Here is a 21,185-nt window from a genome sequence, read left to right on the forward strand (position 1 = left end):
AGTCAACGAGGAGATCAACAAGTTACACGCCGAATTCAAGCGGACGACTCTCGGATTCCGCAACATGTCAGCGGCGTGGGAAGCAGTGTCTCTCAAAGACGGGATGTCTCCGGGTGCACGCGCATATGCGAAGCGAAAGACCGCGATGTTCAAGCAGATGAGTACCAACTCTGCTGCCGCGTTCGCTGCGACTCGGAGAGATCCTGGGAGAAGTGGGACTACAGCTTTGTGCGCGATCTCCCCCGAACAGTACGAGTTGTTCACTGACCTAGCTAGCAGATACCACCGAAAGCCCAAGTCCGGCTAAGGATACACCAGGCGAGGAGGGCGCTGCGGCGAGTGGCGCTAGCAGTGGCGCTGGAGCGGCGTGAGCATTGCATTCGGCGAGTGTGGACATTCGTTCCTTAGCCGCTCTGCCTTCCGCTTCGTCCATTCGCGTACTATCGGAGCACATTACTGCCCGCTGCTATCGTGATAACGCCAGCACTGACGAAGTGTGCGCTAGGGCGCGGGCCACGGTCGCTGACTCGCTCCCCTCCTCCCCTCCTCCTCCTCTCGCTGTTACAGCAGGTCTCAACACCGCCTCGCACACCCCACCTCCTTTCATCCATCTTCCGACTCCCGCTTCATCTGTATGCTCGTCACCACGGCAGTTCCTGCGGCTGTTATCAAACCCGCAACATCGTGCGCAATTCTTGGGCGATATTGTGGTGCCACCGGCGGATGTTACTCAATCTGCGTGTTGATGGTCCACGCCTCCGCTCACTTACTCATTTGTTCGCCAATCATATGCTCGATTACTGGCAGCCCGCCCTGACGTGCGGTCGCCTGGTACAAGTCCGACGTTGACCGGGATCATGTGATAATGTGCTCAGCTGATAGATTGACTTAGCTAGGAGGGTGGATTACCTGAGATGGTGATTAGAATTAGATGAGAACAGTCTTTGCTTTGCTACTTTCTCAGTAGTATATGGGATTATCTCAAAGAGTGCCTAGTGCCAACAGCTTATATTAGACTGTATGTACCTGATTATTATGGTGTTAGCTGAGCTGATATTGTGCTTATGAGTGGATTGGATTGGCTGAACTAAGCTCATAACTGGATTGGATTGGATGAGTACAGTGTAAGGTAAGCTCATAACAGGATTGGATTGACTAAGACAAGCTTACAATAGGATTGGATTGAGTAAAGTCAGCTCATAACAGGATTGGATTGACTAAGACAAGCTTACAATAGGATTGGATTGACTAAACTCAGCTTATAATGGGATTGGACTGGATGAGTACAGTCTAGGTAAGCTCATAACAGGATTGGATTGGGTGAATATAGGCTAATCTAAGCTCATAACAGGATTGGATTGGCTAGTACAGTCTAAGCTAAACCATTAACATACTGAGGATAGTCTTAGCTAAGCCTGTTTACTGCTTTGGATAGGATGAGTACTGGATAGGATTATAGGGGTTCAATAATGAATTGCCTTAAGGTGAACTAAAATACACTATTGAATTAAAGTCAATCCTGTTTAAATGACAAAGACGAGAGTTCGCCATTGAAGAAATGGACCGAAGGAGAACCACCACCCGAGCATTAGCCTTGTCAGCACGAGGGATACCGCCTAGGCTCGTCTGAATGGACAGATCGTTGTACGCCTGTGCTTCAGCCGCAGCCTGACGACGGGCCTGCAGCGCTCGTGTCGTGTCGTCGAGGTTCCCAACCGATATAGCACGGGGACGTGAGCCAAGACCGACGGAGAGGTGGTCGCTCTGCTTGAAGCCCTTCGCCATGTACGCAGCGGAGAGATAGTCGCTCTCCGTGTCCTGGTAAGCGTTGAGACTCTGCCTGCCGTACATGCGCTCGTCGTAAAGCTCCTCCTCTTCTTCTGCACTGGGAGTGGCGAGCAGAGAGGCGCCTGCAGAAGGCCGGTACGGGTTGGACACCGTAGTAGCACGAAGCCTAGACGGGTTCGCAGCAAGATTGCCTGCGATCGCGGCTTGGGCCTGGTTGCGCAGCTCCGAGATGGTAGCAGCGGGCGGGTGGCGGAGGGTCTCGTCAAGACCCAGGTAGTCCAGCGTGTGGACATCGAAATCGTCTGCGCCGGAGTCCATGGACGTCACTGAGCGCAGATCGTCCAGCACGGGCATACCACCGTTGCGGCTGGGCATCCAGGTCGACGAAAAGAGGGACGAGCCGAACGCGTTGGAGAGGCCGCCCGAGGGGAGGGTGAGCGAGCCAGAGCGGAGGCGGCTGTTCCGCTCAGTCAATGCAGAGGAAGCAGCTGAAGAAGCGACCGAGGCCGAGTGGCGTAAACCAGGTCGCACGGGGGCCGTCGACGCGGGCGGTGCGAAGCTCTGCCGCTGGAGCTGCTCCTGAAACGAGTCCGTCGACACAGTGGCAGCAGCCGCTGCTGCCGAGCTGCGAAGCGTGCTCGATGCCGCGGCGAAGCGCTGAGCCGCGAGCTGGACGTTGGAGGGCAAGGTCCCCGCCTTCGCCCTTCCGAAGCCCGCGGGGTAGTTGGCCGGCGGCAAGTCACCGTTGTCGCCTACTAGTAGGGAGTTCGTAGACGAAGATAGGTCATTATTAGGAGGAGAGCCGCCAGAAGCCAAGGCGCGCAGCGCGGGGGCCTGTATCTAGCACCTATCCCCTGTTTCGCCTCGAGCTCCCTCGCTCTGGAAAATGTTGTCAGGCGGCGGCGAAGGCCAGAATATGCACCGCGGCACACCTTTTGGCGAACACTGAGGGCGCCGGGGGCGGCGTCTTGCCCGAGTTGACCCTGGAGGAAAAGCCGTTGCACTGATCCCCGCTTGTCATCGCGCCCGCGCACGCTCGAGTGCGGCGCCAGACCATCCACGGATGCGCTCGTCTTGCTGCGTGTCGGCGCCGCGCACGCGGGCAGTGCTGATGAGGCCACCGAGCGCGGGGTGTTCGTAGTCAGTGGGCTTCGTTGCTGCGCGAAGGCGAGATCGACATTGGTACTGAAGCTTCCTTGATCCCTTTGGATCCCCATGGATGCGGTCACCTGGCATAGCCAAGGTATGCATCACTTTGGTTCACCGCCAGAACGTCGGGCACTTGTGCAGTACTAGCAGGAATTGGGTGGTTGATGAAAAAGTGCCCTCGCGAAGGTCGCGCTCGCTGGCACTGGCCGTGGGAACGTATAACCCTAGACTAAGGTTCGAGCTCGCTGCACCTGCAGGGGAAAGCCCTTAGTCCCAGATGCCTCGCCAAACCCACTGCAGCGCTCGCAAATCGAGCTATTATTTCAGGATATTGTAATGGTAGAGAACGAGCACAGGTACCACGAAAATTAGCAAGATCAGGAAGTGCAATAGCCACTCGTATCCAAGAAGCAAAGGATGTTGTAGCCTGAGCCAGTGTCGTGCACGAAGATCGGAGCAGTGTGGGTATGTAGTATAGTTATCAGGCGCAGAAGAAAAATGAGGGGATAGTACGAAGGGTAGCAAGAATTAGCACCAATCTGCCACCTACTCAGCAAGGACCTAGTAAGCCCACGGGTCGTCGGCAACTTCACCCCTCGACATCGTCACAGGGGGTGGGATCCACACAGATGCGCGGGTTTCCCTTGAGGATCCTGCTTGCGAAGAGAAGGGTTGAGTGAAGGGAGGTCGTTCGGGGCTGGCTTCGAGGGACACTTCGCCAAGGTCTTCCACTGAGGAGCTGAAAACGATCGGATTTGCTGCTGAGCCAAGCTCACTCGTGCTGGCTGGGCCAGTTGCATTAGACGAGCTACCTACGAGAGTGTTAGTTGCGAGCCTGCAACAAGATCGGGTGGTCGCACCTGCAACTGAATTACCAGTTCCAGGCTCAGGCTCTGGGGTGCCGAGCTGGATGCTCGCGAGACTACTTCCAAGAGTTGCGACCACTTTCCCGAGCTTCCCTAGAGAGCCCTCGTCATCGTAATCAACCCCATGACTGAGTAGGATGACAATGCTTACGACTTGTCTTCGATTTATGAGCTGGTGCTGCCCATTCCGACACATCAGTTTCATCGCCCGATTCGGCCTCTGCATCTGACGAAGCTGAGCAGGTAATATGTTACGACCCTTGTGAACAACAAAGTCTGAAAGGGGACTTACAGCCAACATCTGGCTTTGAACCGACCTGCTCGTCTGAGTCGCTGTCCGAGCTGGGAGCGTAGTTCGCGAGCTGAGTGTCGGTCCAGTCCCTGCGTTGAGGAACATCCACTGCACTTTGGGTAGTGCCCCACGATTGCCACACTGATTTCGGGATAGATATGGACGATACTGAGGATCTCATTAGTAAGAGGTGTACAATACAAGTCGGACTGCCCACCGAAGCACCACGTTCGGTCTTGCCAGCGACTGGTCTTACCATGGACTGCTCTGCAGATCCCCACAAAGTCCATAGGACGGTTGTCGTTGAAGTAAGGGATGATCACGCGCCGCCTATCCCTCGCCACAATCCTCCAATGGTAGGATGATCCAATGTCTACCCCTTGAGCAGCGAGCCAGTCAAAATATAATGGGAAGCAAGCCTTGAGGAGGTCGTTGATATCATCCCGAGTGATGTCAGGTGAAATGAGGATCCTGTCGTCACCTGGAGTCTCCGTGACGGCGAGCCCACAGCGCTTATACATTTCCAGTTGGCTTGTTGTGTATGCCGACGACGTTCGGATGTCACCATTGTCCTGCAGAATGGCGACAATCAGCACAAAACCACGACATGCACCACATGAAAAGCACACCTTCAACCCATGCGGCAACAATAAGATACAACCAACCTCAAGGGGTGCATGTTTCAACAACGACGATGAGGTCTGACCAGCGAGCATCCTGGTTAGTAGTTGGTACACGAATCAGAGCGAAGGCCATACCTTGCGAGACTCGGAGCCTGAGGGGCCTGCTGCCTATTGAGAATGCCGCCATATCTCGTCAGCGACACTGAACACGAATTTTTTCACGACGATCATACCTGGACCACGGCCTTCGTCACTTTGTGGGCGACACCCTTCCCCTTCCCCTTCTGCTTTGACTTGAGCCCAGCATTCGTCTCGCGCCGCGCAGCACTGAGCGAGGACTTCAGTCGTTTGTGCTCTGGCTTGGTCGCGCGCGCGATGAGCTCTTCGACGAGGTCTTCAGTGTTGTCTTCATCTGGTGAGACGGCTCGGGCCTTGCGCTTGCCATGCTTGACCGACGGCGAGCGAACCATGAGCTACGACGAGGGGGCTGCGAGAGGTGGGTGGTGAGCAAGCGACGCAGCCCGCAATATTTGTACTCGACGCAATTCGGGGTTTCGGGCATCCCCTTCGCTTCGGCAGTGCCACAAGGAAAACATGTGGCCTGTATGCGGACCAATACCCTGCCATATTTGTAGCCGACATGAGATGCTGTTCATTGCCCGGTAACTTGTAGCCAAGTCTTACACTAGCGTCCGAAAGCAATGCCAAGACCTGCCGCTCTTACAACAACCACCCAATCACCATCCATTCCCAACCCACCTACTCCGCCGGGACCAACTTAGCGAGGATCCGCAGCCTGCGGGAAGTCGACGTCGAAGCTGCCCTTCGCGGCAAGGTGGTAGCCAAGCATCTGCAGGCGGATGATGTTGAGGATGGACTGAAGGCAGCCCACTGTCCTGGGTATGTGGGTCGTCCTGGCACACTTGAGGATACCCTCATCGCCCTTGTTGCAAATGGCGATTGACTGCACCTTGCACGCAGTGATCTGCGCGAACCACACCCTGCATCTTCGGGCAAAGCGCACCCCGTGCCAGCACGAGTATCACCGGCATGATCAGCGCGAGCCGCCCGCGCTTGAGCTCGCCCACGAGGATGCCCTCCGAGTGCCCGGGCAGAATCTCCTTGATGCGCCGCATGTTGGTAGCCGCGGCCCATGGAGCAGGTGATCGCTCGGTGGCCCTCAAGAACTTTGCGGATCTAGCCCGCGAGTGCGCGGAGACCATCGACGATCTGCATCCGGCACCTCACAAGAGAGGTGTGGTCCTCAGACAGTTGTAGAGCCACCGCGAGCAGTGCAATATATCGCGAGGTATATACCTAGAGTAAGTGTTAGGCTAAGGATGTTGACGACATCAACGCGCAGCGCACCCTTGCCCAGGAAATACTGCAGTGACAAGGTTGTATCCGCCGCCTCACTGAGCGCACATACATCGTCCCTGAGAATGGGAATCTTCCTGCCAAGGAAGCCGCTCGCGAGCTCGATGCTCACTGATGAGCGTGGAGGTCTGGCGAGGCGTAGTACCGCAAGTCGGACGTGGTCGCGAGGTCGTAGCGCCGCTCGGCTTCGTCCGCCTTGGTCTTGAGCTTGTCCATCTTCCGGCAGACATTCTGGATCTCTTCGTCGCGCGCGTTCTCTGCCTCATGTTGCACCTGGAGGGGCTGAAGTTCGGCCCGACATCGGCAATGGCTTTGCGTGCAAGAGCAAGGCGCTCCTCGGAAGCTTCGTCCTCTTTGCGCTCGAGTGCGTTGATCTCGACTTCCAGCTCGAGCTTGCGGCACTGAAGCTTGTTGATGGCTTCAGGCGCGGTTTCACGCGTTACTCGGACACTACAGAGTGTAATCAGCATCACAGTCGGCAAAAATCTATGGATGTACCTTGCGCAAGCTTCATTGACCAAGGTCGATGGCAGAGTCGGGCAACCGTCTTGACGTAAGGTAGCGGTGGGCGAGTATTGCTGCGTGAATGAGAGCGCCATCGAGGATACGAACGCCGTGGTGTACTTCTCACGTACACCCCGGAGAGTACTGGTCGTCTCAGGAACGGACGGCTCGTTGATGAGCACCTGCGCGAACCGCCGCTCGAGCGCCGGGTCCTTCTCGATGTATTGCCTGTACTCCGCTAGGGTCGTCGCGCCGATGCACCGAAGCTTGCCACGCGCGAGGAGGGGCTTGAACAGGTTCGCAGTGTCCGTGCGCCCGCCCTCCGAGCCATGATGAGGTGAAGCGGCCTTCTCGACTTCGTTGAGGACGGCTTTGATGTGCTCCTCGTACTCGCCTTTTGACTTCGCGCCGGCCATCAGCGCACCCATGTCGAGCGAGTAGAGGCGCCCGAGGAGCGAAGCGGGAACATCGCGGTTGACGATACGCTGCGCGAGGCCTTCTGCGATGGCGGACTTTCCTACACCGGCTCACAGATGTAGGCGCCTCCTCCACGTCCTCGGGAGGTGGTGTGGGCAAAGATGAAGCTGGAGAGGGTGGCCTGGAATACGAGGCGTCCGATTGCTGTAAGCTGGCTGAGGAAGCGGGCGGAGACTCGACGTTGAGGTAGTCACTGACGGTCTGAACGTTAGAGGCTGTGGAATACGGGCGAGCGGATACATCTCGGGAAGATAGCCTGTGAAGGAGAAGGGTGGTCGCTTGTGCCGACAATCCAGCGCTGGTTGAGGAAGTCTCGACGACGACCTGCCCGCCAAAGGGTCGGTGAGACTTTGTGTGAGACTGTACTATCCGGACGACGGTGAGACCTGCACGAGACCGGGCGCGAGGCGGTTTCCTCGCAGAGTATTGATAGGAGCGCGAGGGAGGGTGTCTTCGCACATGTCGAGCGAGTCGAGGATGCGCTGGGAGGACGAGTCACCTTGGTCTGCAAATCCCCCCGACTCGTCACAACTCACCTGCGCCTGCACCCGCCTTCCTCTCGACCTCCTCTCGCCTTCCTCTCGACCTCTTCTCGCACCCCTCGCACCCCCCTTTCCGTGTCCCCACCTCCCCGCTGGCTTGCCCCTCACGCCCGCCCACTTCGATCATCCTCGCGCCCGAGCTCCGTCACACCGTCGCCCGTGCTCGCGCGTTCACCAGTGCCCTTGCCCTAGCCTGCACGCTCGCTCGCGGTCTACTCGCTGGCTGCGTTTGCACACAGGGCAATCGCCCTGAGTGCTCGCCGTCGCCGCGTGCGTCGCGTTGCCGTTGCCCACCCTTGTCCATCACCGCCGGCTCGACCTCGCCCGCCATCCTCCACGACCCATCGTCCTCTGCTCGCCCACGCCTGTCCTTACGCGCAAACAGTACGCTCGTCGAGCGTGCTATGCGCCTGCGTGCTCGCCGTTCTGTGCCGGGCCTTCGGTTTGCTTGCCAGGGCTGGTATTGGCGCAGTGGTCGCTATGTTGGCGCGATGGCTGGTAGGATGGCGTACGGCAGCCCCTCATCGGTACAGCACTAATCACTCGGCCTCCCGGAGGGGCCAAAGCAACCGGCAGATACCACACGGGGCTGTTCGTAGTGGGTGGATAGGGATAGTATGCCGGTGCGTGACCTTTGCTCGCATCGGCGGCATAAGCGGGCTTGCCAATGTCAGGCGTGTTGCGGTCGATGTTGTTCGCGGCAATCTCGAGGACCGACGTGCAGCCAGAAGACGTGAGGCAGCCAAGTGGAGGCTATCGCAGTCGGTGTACTCCTGCGCGCCCTGATTGTAGAGCGAGAGGTTGTATCAGTCAACCATTGAGCCGACCTTGGTGTCGATGTCGAGGAGGCTAACGTGGGCGCGCAGCGGTCGAAGAGGTTGACGTTCCCGTCTGCAGAGCAGGTTGCGATGAGGTCGGGCTAGAGCGGCGAGAAACAGCACCTGGTAGACGTACATTTGGGGTGCGTGCAGGGTCATCGGGGAGTGCGGATGCGCGGAGATGAAGACGGCAGTGACAAGCTCAGCGATCAGGTTCAAGGATGTGGTGGAGGTCGACAGAGGTCAACTCGCCGGCGGCGAGGGTCACGGTGCGACTCAAAGTCGAGAGCTCAAGCGCTCACAAGCGTTGAGGAGCCGAGGACGTATGGGCTTCAACACATGCCGTCCAGGTGTGCATTGATGTTGGTGGGTGGATGAAGATAGAGTCGTCCAGCACGGAATGCGGCATTGGAGAGTGTCCACAGACTCGCCTCGGTCATGCGCGAATAGCGATTCTGCGAGTAAGAGTGAGATGAGTAAGAATATGGTGGAAGTCGGGTGGAAGTACCAGTCCGATGCAGCGACCCGCCGTTCACCCAAGCGCCGGACCTGCGGCGCTCACTGCAGGGACTTCGGAAGCAAACACTCGCTGCGTCGACGATTCAAAATGCAGTTTCTTTTTTGATCCTCTATGCGGTCGATGCAAAGAACATATTTCAGCTGGTCCGAGGGCTTATTCGGACAAGCTGAAATCGCTGCTACGTTTACGAACGGGCGCCTACGCACCCGCAGGGTCTGGCGCCACTCGAACTGGCATCTCACTTATCGAATGGTATGGACTCGGAAATGGTCTGCAGACTATGGCACTGCCAACGTGCAGTGTCGGGATTGCAAAATGATTCAACCACATACTACACTTTATATACTAGTCTTCGTCCATACCTGTACTACTAGTGCCTTCGCTGGCCGACTCGGAACTCTCGCCTGCCTCTTCTTCAAGTTCGTCAAGCACCCGAGTGAGAATCGATACTGCGCGACACCAAGTCTCTGCGCGAGGAAGCCACAATGCATGTGGTAGCTCAACGCGCAGGGACTGTTTGCGCTTTCCGATGGCAAGGTCTTCATATGTAGGGTAGCCATCATCGTCCCACTCGTCATTGCGGATATTCAGGTTGCGAGGAAGATAATTGAGGTCAGAGATCTCCTGCAAAGCAGCCCAAAATGCATCTTCCTTGTCCTGATTGCGAAACGGGTTTGCGTGCCGCGCGACTTTGACAGCAGCATGGCGGATATTTGACTCCTGGTCAGCGATGATTCGGGTGACTAACTCATCATCCTCTGACTCGTAATCTTCATCACCCTGGTCCTCGTCACTGCTCTCCTCATCTTCATGAGCGCTCTCGTATTCTTCCCCTGCAACCCATGCACCACTGGCATCAACTTCATCGCCTTCATCGCCATCACCGCCATCGGGGACATCCTCTGCTTCGCCATCGGAATGATCTTCCATTGGCTCATCTTCATCGTCTGTGTCCGCCGAATGCCCTGCGCCCGTCTGGCCGAGCCTGCGCCGCTTCGGGGTGCCGACCACACCATAGTACTCAGTGAGGTCATTCACATCGTCGTTTTGGTACTTGTCTTCGTATGTGCCGACAGTCACTCGTGCCAAGTGGCGCATATCCTGGGCAGTGAAACATCAGAATAACCTCTGCAAATTCTAAGAAAGGAACTACCGATGGTGTTTGATTATGATGTTTCCCGGACACAGCATGTGTATTCCAGTGCTTGACCCAATTGTCTGCATCATCATTGATGTCATCAAGGAACAGCTTCTGCACAAGCCATAAATGTGCTGGATTTGAAGCATCAAGAGCATGGCGAGTTTCAAGGCGAGTAAAGAAAACCCGCCAGTGCCGGACAAAGCCTTCGCCAACATCGACCCATGTCCGCTCGATCTTCTGGTTCCTCATCGAGCTACAGGTCGTCTCAGTAACAGTGATGCTCTCATTAGAAAGTGGACTCGGACGTACGACCCAAACATGAATGATGCTCGGTTTGGACCCCGCACCATGATCATGTATGCTGATACCAAGATGTTCTCGCCACCGCGATCGCCTCGGACCCGGAGTGGCAAGCCATGAGTCTTAGTGGCCCTCACAAAACCACGAAGCACTGTTGACGGCAAGTTGTTGTTTGCAGCTCGCATCCACACAACCTGGAGGTGCACATGGTCAGTGAATGCCAACTGAATGGGAGCAGCAGTCGCACGAAATCATCCCAGCCATCAACACCTCCATGAATGACAATGCCCCATCGAATCAATTTGTGGTGGCCGTCAATGTGCCACAGGTGATTAGGCCGAGGAACAGTGTAAACGCGGCGCCGAACAGTCTTGTTGCGGCGGAGGGCTGCACCGATAGCATCCACTCGTTTTATCGAGTCAGAGATGCGAAGCCTCTGAACTCGCAGCCAGTTCGCTCGGAAGAAGGAATGAACATGGCAAATTCCAGCGTTAGGTCGCTCGATTTTGAAAGCTCGGATCAAGTGGTCTATCTCCTCATCAAGAAGAGGAGTATACACTACCGAGATGTTGTAGGTAGCCATACAGCGAGTGACTGTGGACCGGTGAACCCCAAGTGCATCAGCAGCTTGCTGAATTGAGATCTTGCGATACGGAGCGAACGTCTCTTGCAGCCACGCTTTGCTAATCACCTTCCTTGGGCGACCAGGCTTGCGCGAGTGTTCGACAGTGACCGGGTTGAGCATGACAACATCGCGATGCTCCCTGTGTCATTCATGTCAGCAAGACTGCTATACATGTGGTACAGCCAGTAAAGATCAGCCCATACCGCTCAGTATTGGCCTCAATCGCTAGTTGAAGGCTCGCTCTCATCCTGCCAATCTGACCACATACATCTTCAACCCAGTCCCGAACCCCTTCTTTCAGAAGCTCTCGTGCTACCTCCTTGACCAAAGGGACAACTTGGCTCTCCAAGCGGTCCACACAGATGCCCAAGCGGACATGGTCACCTTCCTCCTGGCGAAGCAGTGTCGTAATGTGGTCGCAGAGGTTAGAGATTTGAGGATGAGCAGCATGGACATTGTTCGACCATACCCTCTGACCACTAGCTGGGTTCACTGGGAGCTGAGGGATGGTAGCCATACCAGCGACGCGAGGCAGACAATCAGATGTGCGCGAACCAGCGCCAGTTGTTTGCGCGTGTTATCAGCATTCTCGTCGCAAGGCCCCCAGTCAATTGTGAGATGCTATTAGGACCAGCATGTGGTGGGAGGGATCGTGCTAACTACGCGACGAAACCATGTGGAGCACTAGCAGACCGCAGTGTTCAACTTACCACACTTGGACCATTGCCGATGCCGGACGAGGTGCTAGAGTTTGGCATCCCGCGACCGCGCTTCTCCATAAGTTGCGATGCTCGGGAACAACTCTTGCCTGCGCAGTCGGCGTGAACATGAATGCTGGTCTCACTGCTGTGCGGATGCCGCCTGCGTACCTTGGCATCTGCAAGGATGGTTCATTCTTCCAGGACGAGCTGCAGGCACATACACCGTCTGCCTGAACGATGAGAGAAGTGAAAGGCAAAGGGCGAACGCGACGTACGCACACAACGAGCTTCTTACCAGCCTCGCCCATCGCCCGCCCAGACGACCTTGAGGCTGCGCTTCGTCTCAAGCTCGACGATGCTCACGTCGAGCTTCTCGTAGAGGATTACCGTCGTCGCCTGCGGGCTGACGTAGATTGTCGGCGAGATGATCTCTGCGGCGGTCTGGTTCGGGGACCGCTTGAGGATCGACTTGGGCGTGCCGTTCGTCGCGTGCGCCGTCGTGAACCGCAGCTTGAATGGGTCGTGCCGTAGGTGCTCGCCCGCTTTCGCGGACATGTACCCCCGGATGATCAGTAATGCAACTCGGCCAGACGGACAAGGTCACTTACGGCATCGTAGGTTTACTTCTTGCTGAGGATGAGGTTGAACTCCGGATGATCATGAACGGGCTCTTCGAACTTCGGCCGGAAGAGAACCATGACCCTGTTCTGCAGGAAGTCGTAGTACTGCATCGGGTTCGAGTAAAGTCCATACCTCATAGACCTTCGCAGGCGTCCCCGGCGTCCATCGCATCCGCTCGTGGACCATCGGCACAAGGTTGCTGACCTTGCTGGCCCGCTGCACATGTATATTGCCGGCACCATACAGTGTCTGCTTGGACGTGTCGAAGTGCTTGAAGAAGATCATAATAGAGCCTGGAGGGACGTCGGACTAGCGGCATCTTCAGTCATCGATGTGTACGAAACAGGAAGGTACACACCTTGGTGGGAGTACGAGATCGTTCTCATTGAGAACCAACTCCGTACGTGCTTGCTCAATGTGTTCCCGTGGTTCGCCTTCACGCGCATTGAGCACCACGAGGTGCCCACTGTAGGACCGATATACGATCGCCACCGCGGACCTGGTCCTCGAGCTGATTCGTGAGCTGGGAGTTGTTGTGGTTGGCGCAGAACACGTACCACGATTGCGCCTCCTCCAGCGTCTCCTGCCCACCGGTACCTGCTCACTGGGCTGTTGCTTGTCGGAAGAGTCGTCGCAGGCGACGAGTCTCGCCTACCGGGCTCTTGTGCACCGGACGAGACCGCGCTCGTGGCCTTGGCTTGCAGTTGTGGGGCACTTGCTGAGTGAGCTCGTGAGCTCCTTGTCCAGCCCGCATACCATCTCTCGCCCCTCGCCCCTCGCCAGAGTGTAGGTCGTCGGACTCGACCTGGGTCACCCATTCCGAGCCGAGGGCGACGTCGTGCGATATCGAGGTGTATTGGCTCACTGAGTATCAGAGCTCCTCGATTGAATGTACCGGCCCGGATCGAGCAATGCACGAGGACGGGAAATATCAGTGCGGAGCTCGGAGACACGATGGAGCTGCGGAGGAGGGCAGTAACGCGCGGCGGAGTGAACACGAACGCGAGGGGAAGGCAAAGAGGAAGAGGAGCGCAGTGCAAAGATGGCTCATTCGTGATCGTGGCGAGCCACTTGGCCGAGATACATAAGCGCCTGCCAATACTGCCTCCCACCGAAACTCAAGTCGTTTATCCTCGTTGAATCATCACACCCACCAGCAGCAGAAAATGTGAGTATGATACACTGATAATATTGTACCTCAGAAAACTTTCAGATTAGCAGAGGTCGCCCAACTGACCGAGAAAATCCATTGGCCAGGGCGGGCATCGCGCGCACCTCGGCCGCGGCGTGGTCTCCTTTACTGCTCTGCGATTTTCTGCTGCTACTGCTACGCGTCTATCTACTAAGTCTGCGCGCCATTGCCTGCCATCTCCGCGAGATGGTGCACCTCCACGTCCGCCGCGCTCGAGGCGTCGGACGCAGCCCACAAAGAACGGCCTGGGATTCTGAATCAGGGAGCGAGCGACCCGGCCCGAGTAGCTGATGCTGCCCGCCCCGCCGGCATCGAACACGGTCGCATACGCCCACTACGCCGCACTCGCGCATTTCTTTCGTGATCGCGGCCACGTCGACTCTGGTGGCAGGCTCCGCGGACTCGGCGAGGTGAGACGGGACGACGGAGCGACCACTGGGCGCGCAGAGAGATCGCGCAGCGCAGCCTTCGTCTGGAAGGCCGCCGGCGCAGTCATCTTGGTGGGTCGCAGACTGGGTGAGACACTGCGAGGTCGAGGGTACGGTGGGCAAGCGCGGAAAAGCGGAAGATAGGCGTGTAGGGTCCGTTGAAGGCGAGCAGGGGCGCCGTGAGAGCGCAGGGCCGCCCGGAGAGTCCTGCGTCCGGTGCGCGCTGAACGGGCAGATGCGAGTGCGCGTCGGACGAGGGCGCATGACTCGAAGGCTGATGTGCGGAGCGCGGGCGCGGAGAGCCAGAGGGCAGAAGTGGAAGCGCATCGAGTGCGGGGGTGCGCAAGATACGGACGTGCAGGAGAGGGAGGCGTAGTGCAAGGCAGAGGAGAGAAGGGTGGCGAGGTCTCACGGGCGGGCGCACTCACTTGAGTCCTCTCGGCTCTTGTGCGCAAGCTCCACTTTCCTTGGTTACTTCGGTGTAAGAGGCACGAGAGCAGAGATAGATGGGGAAGTGCATAGTGACCATTGAACACGACCGGCGGGAGCCGTGTGTCTTCCCCTCATGACCCATATGCTTCCGCGCGAGGAGCTGCATACTCCCGGTCTCAGGCAGCAGTCGTCGATGACTTGAGGCTGAAAATTGTATTGCGAGATATTGAATAGCCATTTGGCAGCGCGAAGACGACCACGAACCTAAACCATGCGCGACCAAACCCATCAAGATGTTTTGGCTTTCATCTTCCGGCAGCATGCGCATCGCTCTCATGCCGGGTACCCGCTCCTTCGTCCGCACTTCGGCCTTGAACCACGTCTCCTTCCTCCATTGGCTCGCGGCGCATCGCCTGCACCTCCTTCCATATCAGTGTCCATCGCGAAGTCGCCGTGGCCATGTCCGCCCTAAGGCCCGGTTGCTTTGAAGAGAGATCCGCTCTCTCGCAAAGAGGCGTAGTCGAAGTCTCTGGTGCGATAGGTGTAGTATCATTGCGCGATAGTCTGCCGAGAAGCGACGATTCTGTGCACCTCATCAGGTCAGGCCGTCAACGCGAACTATTGCCGCACGCCCAGAGGCTTCGTCCGGAAGTAGTCTACCAGCTACCGGTGATTCCTCTGCGATCGGGGTAGACGACGAATACGGGCAGGCTTGGACGTCTTCACCGGTTCCTCTGATGCTTGAGGAGCCTGTGCAGTATGCAACAGGCATGCACAATCCGGGTGAATCTTGGTTGCGCTATTGGCGGGGAGACCTCGCGGGAAGGTTCGGCGCCTGGGCGATCCCAGGCAGGCATGCCATCTTCGCGGACGCCACGATAGTCGGAGTGCCGAGTTGGTTCAATGTAGACATCACGATTGGCGGGTCGAGGAGGAAGCAGCGCACGCGGCGGAGCTAGGGAAGCGTGGTGGTCATTGTACGGTGGTCCAAGTCGATCTTCGAGACTAAGTCGTCGACCGCGGGGCCGAACATCCACGGGTTCCTTGCGACCGCCAGGGAGATCAGAGGGCCCGAAGTCAGACTGCCGACCTGGTCCAACTGAACCTGGCCCAGTAGCAGATCGAGCGGAATCGCGGACGGTGTCCTTGTCTCCTCGAGTGTTATGATTCCACTGTGTCTCCTCCAGCGCCACGAGCAGCGCGTCTTATGCGGACCAGAACTCGCCCGGCGTACACGCTAAGCCGCTGGTTTGTACCGCCGTGCCGAGTGGCAACTCCTCATCGTGGTCCTTCACCATGATCTCGCCGCGCGCACCTCGAACTTCTTCCGAGCAAGCCAGATGTTCATCCTCAGTGCCGCAGTCTGCAAACATCCATGAACACCGCACTCCATCATGCATTCTCCGAGACCCACGCACCTATTGTCGGGTCATGCGCCGCGATGAGCACGTACACGTTCTTCGTGAGCTCGTCGAGCACCACCGTGAACTCGTCCAGCTCCATCTCGAGTGGGTGGAACTACTCGCGCACGTGCGAGCGCGCGTGCTTGAGAAAACATCTTGATCAGCTCGGACGTGCGCTCGTAGCGCGCCGGCAAAAGCCGGTGTGCGTCCGCGTCTGCCTCGAGCTCGGACTCCCGTGCAGGGAGTGAGCTCTGCGAGGTTGGCGTGAGCAGGCCGTTCGTTGTGGCGTGCGAGGAGGATGGGGAGGAGAGCACGGGGGAGCTTACGAGCGGCGCTTAGGGAGGAGGAGAGGAGGTCGCGATAATGAGGAAGGTGGTACGCTCAAAGGGGATCACTTCGGTTGCGCTGCAGGCGTGCGCGAGGGTGGTGAGGTGCTTGGAGAGGACGACAGCATTTAGAATCAAGGTTGGACTATCCGGGACCGCGCCTAAAGCTTCGCGTGAGGAGAGTATGAGTAGAGGCTGAGGGAGTGGCGCACCTTGTACAGGCTCTCGTCGTATAATTCGTCCCGAACACGGTCATAGACACGCTCCCACTTGCCTGTTGAAGCTCAAGTGCCTTCCTCTCGAGGGTCTGCGCACGCGAGCCGCTGGCGAGTTCCATCTTGTGCACAAGGAGGAAGACGGCGGCGTCGGGGCTGTACTGCTGGAGCGCGGCGAGCCAGTCGCGGTAGTACTGGAGGTCCAGGCTTGGGCATGTTGCGCCACTCGACCCTAGAAGACGTAGATCATGACGCCGACGTGCTGGAAGATGGTGGACGCCTGCAGCGCGAGGTAGGTGTCCATGAGCGCATCCTTTCGATGCACGCGGTGGCGCGCTGAACTCGGCGCCGCGTATTTGTACGACCTTGAGTGGTGAGGCAGAGGTGTCTGGGCGACTACTGGGTGCGCGGGGAGTCCGCACATCCCAGTCTTCGTCCGCCAGACAGCTGCTTGTGGGGCCAGTTCCGGTCGAGGGCGCGTAGGACGAGGATAGGGGTGCGTAGCTCGAGGGTTGACGTGCAGAGCACGGACGTGAAGGAGCAGATGCAGGTGGCGGATATGGAGGCGGGTCGAGTGAGGAAGGATGCGCGGAACACGGTCGTGGAGGAGAGGGAGGTTGAGGGCGAGTGGCTTCGGTACTCACTGGAGTAGGTCCGATCCTTCTCCCGCTTGGCGTTGTGCGGCCGCTCGACCTCGAACTCCGGAGCCGCGGGGACGGCAAGTTTACCAGGCGCGCGGCGATTCCGCACAGCCCGATGTTGTTCTTGAATGCGAGGGCAGGCGATCCGAGAGCGGACGGAGACTTGGCAAGTGGGCGTGACTTGGGATTCGAGGGGCGCAAGCGCGTTGAACGGGGCTCCTGTGCCCGACGCGCGTGCTGAGTGTGCTGAAGGGCGAGCGAGTGGACGGGTGGCAGTGGACGGGTGGCAGTGGACGGGTGTCGAGGCGGTGGCCGCGTCGAACGAGATCGGGGCGCATTGGGCGGGAACGCGGAACGTGGACGTGGAGAGGACAAGTTCGGGAGCGCGCAACTTGGAGGCCAGGGTGAGGAGGGTGGTGGGTGATGGACCATAACACTCACCGGAGTCGTGCAGACTCTCCTCTCCTCTCTGCAGATCTCCCTACACCTCTCCTCGCCGTGTACCGTCCTTGCGCTAGTTGGGGCGTCCTCGGGGTGCCTTGAAGCTCGCGTCGACGCAGCCCGCGACTCAGCGAACCTGCCCTCAAGTCCGCGCATTCGCACGTTCCATGAGCTCGCCGGGGATTGTGCTGGTCGAAGGCGGCGGGGTGGCGAGGTGGCGATGCGGAGGGGCAAGGAGGGCGCCGGCGTTGAACGCGCGATGAACCACCAGATCTGAGATCGCGGTCCAATAAGCGCGCAGCCGCTGGCTGCGACTCCCCTTCCAGTCTCTTGCAGCTCGCGACCGCGACCGCCCATTCCGTGCCCGCTCAGTTGCAATGGGGAAGAGAGCCGAAAAGTTTGTGCGGGCTAAGGCCTTTACTTCCATTGTCACCTCTATAGTTGGTGATGAGCACGCTCTCGCTCTAATTCCCCGAACCTGCGATCCTCGGCCTCGGGGCGAATTCACCGCTCTACTTGAGCAGCTCGCATCTCGCCTGCCCAGTCCGACATACTTGCCCAAGGACCTCTTCTCAGGGTTTTGCACCTGGGCCAACGATCCAAACCGCGACCTCCCTGGCGCTCTGCGAACTGCGATACAAGCTCGCAACCGAGCTGTTCAGTGCCGCCGAACAACGATCCGCCTCTTCGTGCAGGCACTCAGTGGGATCAAGCCCCTTGATGAGCCTCTCAAGGCATATTGGCTGAACAAGAACGCGAACTCTGTTCGCGTGAAGGCTCTCGAGGCATCGGAGGTCTACCCCGAGTTCGACACCTGGGTTGCGGAATCCCTGCAGATCCGCGTCTGCTGGACCCGCGCCATCGAGGAGGGCAAACAGGCTGATCGCCGCCACAAGAGGCACCCGATTGAGCGGGAAGAAGCCGAAAGGCTAGCGTATGAAGTTCGTGAAAACGAGAATGTCGTTTTTCGAGACATCGACACAGGCGAGATCATCATGATCGTGCTTCGCAACTTCTGCCGCGATGCTCTCGTGGTGGAGGGGGTGAATGCTACTATGGAGTTGGCATTGGCTATGCGGAAGTCGGTCAGGGTGAGTAATATTACCAGTGTATTCAGTTTGTTCTGCTAACAAGTACCCCACAGTTGGAGGATCCGGGGAAGATTGTCAACTTGGGGTATACAGCAGGTGCTCGCAACCACCCTCTTTTCGACTGGACCAAAAACCTGAAGTCGAAGAAGCACGATCCGGATGACTTGAAGGACATCAACTTCGAGATCTCCTCGGTTTTTGCCCTATTTTGGGCTCTGCTGCGAGTCCACCTCCCGCAGGAGGTCCTTCGGGGCTTCGAGGATTACCTCGCAGACAATGATATGTGCCGGATGGATGCCGATGAGAAGCGGGGCAATGTTGAAGGCGAGTACGTGGTTCAGTGGGGTGACCAGCGAGTCGAGTTTGGAGGCGTCGAGCTCGCGCCACCGGCTGGCGTTGCTGGATCATGATGCAACTACGCCAGGTATGTTTAACTGTTCCTCTGGACTACAATTTCTGACAGCACGATGTAGAGCCATCCATAATGAGAAACAGCCCCAGAAATGGGCTTTCTCGTGGACGACAAAGCGCGACCCCCAAATGAAGCGCGGGGGCCAGTTCTACCTGGCGAAATACGGTATCAAGGTCCGCCAGGCAGCAAACACCATGGTTGCCTGGCAGCCTGAGCATGCCCATGGTACGAGTCTCCTCCCGGGAGGGCTGCCACGGCGCGAACTCCGTGAAAGCTCTGAAGCTCCGATCCTCCAAGCAGGCCTAGCCTTCGTCACAAGCACGTGCCTTGCAAGTACATGGAAGTCGTACCTCAAGCACAAAGATGCGGAGCGCGCAAAGGCAGAGTATATGCAGAGTGCAGAGGATGATGTTGCAGCTGCTAACGCTGAGAGGGATATGCTCGCGGAGCAGTTGGAGAGTCTGAAGGAGTTGAATGACCTTCCTCCTCTTACTGGTGATTATCCATGCTCAGATGATGTCTGCGCTGTATGCTCGTAGGCAGGCAGAGAAGATACAAGCATTCTATTGACTTGGGATCACTACAATGTAGAACTCATTACATTACCCAAATCATACTCGTACAGAGGGCATACAATTTCTCCAGCCCCATGTCATCCTCGTCCTCCTCGAGCAGGTCGTGAATCGTATTGCGAAGCTCACTGATCGATTTGTTGCACTCACCAATCTCAGCTTCGAGCTGGTGCGCCTCCGCACACGTCTCGTTGTGCTTCTCAAAGTACCACTGTGGTACCTCGCATTCGCAAAAGCGACAGAGGATCGCGCGGCGTTGATCGGCCACGCGAACGGGAAGAGTGTAGCAGGCTCGTACACCTGTTGATGTCCAAAGCCTACCTGTGGCGCCTCAGCGGAGCTGGCTCATCACCAACCTCGCCGGACTCGAGGAGGCTGTTCCAAGCACTCCGACTGACCAATGGGCCTGGCGACCCACATTGTATGCGCCGGTGTACCCTCCTCACGTTCCGTCATGAGCATCTCCGACCACCTGCTGGTACAGGTTATTGTACGACGACTGACCGGGTTCAGTGTCAATGACTTCCAGTCTGAATTGCACCTCCACGATGCGTGAATCGTCGTCGAGTAGCCGCCAAGTCACATCGCGGAAGGCGTGCCAGCTAGCCGGAGCAAGCAACCGCGATATCCGTGTTCCTATGAGGTCCTCCTGGTCCGTTCTGAAGCGAACGATGATCAGCACGTTATCATTCCACCTATGAAGTTATGCACACACGTACCCGATAACGTCCCACCACTCGACCACTCGAGGCAGACTCGCGATAGCGAGCAGTACCTGGGCATACCAGTGGTGTCCGCGCCAATCTGGGTGCTCGTCCCGCGCCTTACCGATGCTCTCTTGGTATTCCCGTGGGAGGGGAGACCGGGAGGGAGACGTGGAACACGAACTTGCACTGGAGCGAGGCGTGCGGACGAGAATATGCATCGTGCAAGATAATCGTCGGTTCGCTAGGGTTTGCGCACTCCAATCCCGCGCACTCTCGCTTGCGCGGACTGACCACCTCGGGTGGAGGCGTCGGACTGGTGATGGTTGGGTGATGGAACCCAGCGCAGGACTGGAGGCGCCAGTACTTGGACGCGACATCGGTCACGGACCGACCCCGGGGAAGAGTCGAATGGCGCCGCAGAGAGGCGGGGTTGTGGAAGACGCGGACGCTGTGAGAAGCCCGGGCAACGGTGGCCCGAAGATCAGTGAGTGCTGCGTCGCAGGATCTTTATCGAGACACGCACGTTGTCGACTGTGATGATCGCCTTCTGGTATGCCTGCTGGGGCCGGCACTAGGAGCGGAGGCGGCGAGGCGGAGAAGTCCAACGAAGACATACCTGTGCTGGACGAGCCTTCGTGCTCGTTTCCTTTGCTTGACCTGTGCCCTTCCCTCTCCTCTCCTCTCGTCTCTCCTCCTTCGCCTCCCTTTGCGCTCCCGGCTCCGCGTTCTCGTGGTTCTGTGGATTGGCACTGGACTTCACGCGCCTCGTGCGAGCTTGGGGACCAGGCGAGGAAGGAGGAGCGGTCTTGTCCACGCGCAGGGTCGCCGCATGCCCCTAGTGCAGTCGGGCGGTCGGTGTGGCTGCCCGATTCGCGTTCAGACGAGGTCAGGACGAGGTGGTGGCGGTCGAGAGCAGCGCTCGGAGCGCACACCGCCGACGCGGGCTCGTGACGCACAACGCTCGGAGCGCGTCGTCGGTCG

At 58.0% G+C, this 21,185-nt stretch overlaps 9 protein-coding genes across 9 annotated transcripts; 2 read left to right on the top strand and 7 right to left on the bottom strand.

Annotated features, from left to right (window-relative positions):
- Positions 1-1,479: 1,479 nt before the first annotated feature.
- B0H18DRAFT_1121438 (uncharacterized protein) lies at positions 1,480-2,809 on the bottom strand (the record flags this gene model as incomplete). Its single annotated transcript, XM_048034336.1, has 3 exons — positions 1,480-2,540; positions 2,636-2,667; positions 2,721-2,809. The coding sequence occupies 3 exons, from the start codon at positions 2,807-2,809 to the stop codon at positions 1,480-1,482; spliced, it is 1,182 nt and encodes a 393-aa protein (XP_047890689.1).
- A 689-nt stretch (positions 2,810-3,498) lies between these two features.
- B0H18DRAFT_1121439 (uncharacterized protein) lies at positions 3,499-5,188 on the bottom strand (the record flags this gene model as incomplete). The annotated part of the gene is made up of 8 exons (XM_048034337.1): positions 3,499-3,749; positions 3,798-3,896; positions 3,955-4,038; positions 4,096-4,263; positions 4,313-4,667; positions 4,725-4,796; positions 4,854-4,886; positions 4,952-5,188. 8 exons carry the CDS (start codon positions 5,186-5,188, stop codon positions 3,499-3,501), a joined length of 1,299 nt encoding a protein of 432 aa, XP_047890690.1.
- A 1,521-nt stretch (positions 5,189-6,709) lies between these two features.
- Positions 6,710-7,123, bottom strand: B0H18DRAFT_841233 (ATP-dependent Clp protease ATP-binding subunit ClpB; the record flags this gene model as incomplete). Its single annotated transcript, XM_048039496.1, has 1 exon — positions 6,710-7,123. A coding segment is annotated over one exon (414 nt), but the record flags the coding sequence as incomplete, so codon positions are not given.
- A 2,178-nt stretch (positions 7,124-9,301) lies between these two features.
- On the bottom strand, positions 9,302-10,453 carry B0H18DRAFT_956665 (uncharacterized protein; the record flags this gene model as incomplete). Its single annotated transcript, XM_048042481.1, has 3 exons — positions 9,302-10,057; positions 10,110-10,350; positions 10,407-10,453. 3 exons carry the CDS (start codon positions 10,451-10,453, stop codon positions 9,302-9,304), a joined length of 1,044 nt encoding a protein of 347 aa, XP_047890692.1.
- A 1,890-nt stretch (positions 10,454-12,343) lies between these two features.
- B0H18DRAFT_1121441 (ICP0-binding domain of ubiquitin-specific protease 7-domain-containing protein) lies at positions 12,344-12,790 on the bottom strand (the record flags this gene model as incomplete). Its single annotated transcript, XM_048034338.1, has 3 exons — positions 12,344-12,448; positions 12,477-12,637; positions 12,703-12,790. 3 exons carry the CDS (start codon positions 12,788-12,790, stop codon positions 12,344-12,346), a joined length of 354 nt encoding a protein of 117 aa, XP_047890693.1.
- A 2,811-nt stretch (positions 12,791-15,601) lies between these two features.
- Positions 15,602-15,899, bottom strand: B0H18DRAFT_1121442 (uncharacterized protein; the record flags this gene model as incomplete). Its single annotated transcript, XM_048034339.1, has 2 exons — positions 15,602-15,759; positions 15,815-15,899. 2 exons carry the CDS (start codon positions 15,897-15,899, stop codon positions 15,602-15,604), a joined length of 243 nt encoding a protein of 80 aa, XP_047890694.1.
- On the bottom strand, positions 15,883-16,653 carry B0H18DRAFT_1021277 (uncharacterized protein; the record flags this gene model as incomplete). Its single annotated transcript, XM_048029528.1, has 3 exons — positions 15,883-16,286; positions 16,338-16,534; positions 16,582-16,653. Coding segments are annotated over 3 exons (285 nt in total), but the record flags the coding sequence as incomplete, so codon positions are not given.
- A 1,146-nt stretch (positions 16,654-17,799) lies between these two features.
- B0H18DRAFT_880336 (uncharacterized protein) lies at positions 17,800-19,464 on the top strand (the record flags this gene model as incomplete). The annotated part of the gene is given in 3 exon segments (XM_048040760.1): positions 17,800-18,513; positions 18,567-18,853; positions 18,867-19,464. 3 exon segments carry the CDS (start codon positions 17,800-17,802, stop codon positions 19,462-19,464), a joined length of 1,599 nt encoding a protein of 532 aa, XP_047890696.1.
- Positions 19,465-19,598: 134 nt separating this feature from the next.
- On the top strand, positions 19,599-21,100 carry B0H18DRAFT_1021284 (uncharacterized protein). Its single transcript, XM_048029529.1, is given in 4 exon segments — positions 19,599-20,156; positions 20,217-20,519; positions 20,531-20,652; positions 20,728-21,100. 4 exon segments carry the CDS (start codon positions 20,016-20,018, stop codon positions 20,777-20,779), a joined length of 618 nt encoding a protein of 205 aa, XP_047890697.1. The 5' UTR covers positions 19,599-20,015; the 3' UTR covers positions 20,780-21,100.
- The last annotated feature ends 85 nt before the right edge of the window (positions 21,101-21,185 follow it).

Source organism: Fomitopsis serialis, assembly GCF_022376445.1.
Source record: "Fomitopsis serialis strain Sig1Antser10 chromosome Unknown B0H18scaffold_61, whole genome shotgun sequence".
NCBI classification, from domain to species: domain Eukaryota; kingdom Fungi; phylum Basidiomycota; class Agaricomycetes; order Polyporales; family Fomitopsidaceae; genus Fomitopsis; species Fomitopsis serialis.

Excerpts from the sequence above, each read along its gene's own strand:
- B0H18DRAFT_1021284 (XM_048029529.1), top strand. The coding sequence starts at position 20,016 with ATGACTTCCAGTCTGAATTGCACCTCCACGATGCGTGAATCGTCGTCG. Across the intron at positions 20,157-20,216 it reads TGAGGTCCTCCTGGTCCGTT|CCGATAACGTCCCACCACTC; the intron begins CTGAAGCGAACG and ends GCACACACGTAC. Across the intron at positions 20,653-20,727 it reads GGTTGTGGAAGACGCGGACG|GTTGTCGACTGTGATGATCG; the intron begins CTGTGAGAAGCC and ends CGAGACACGCAC.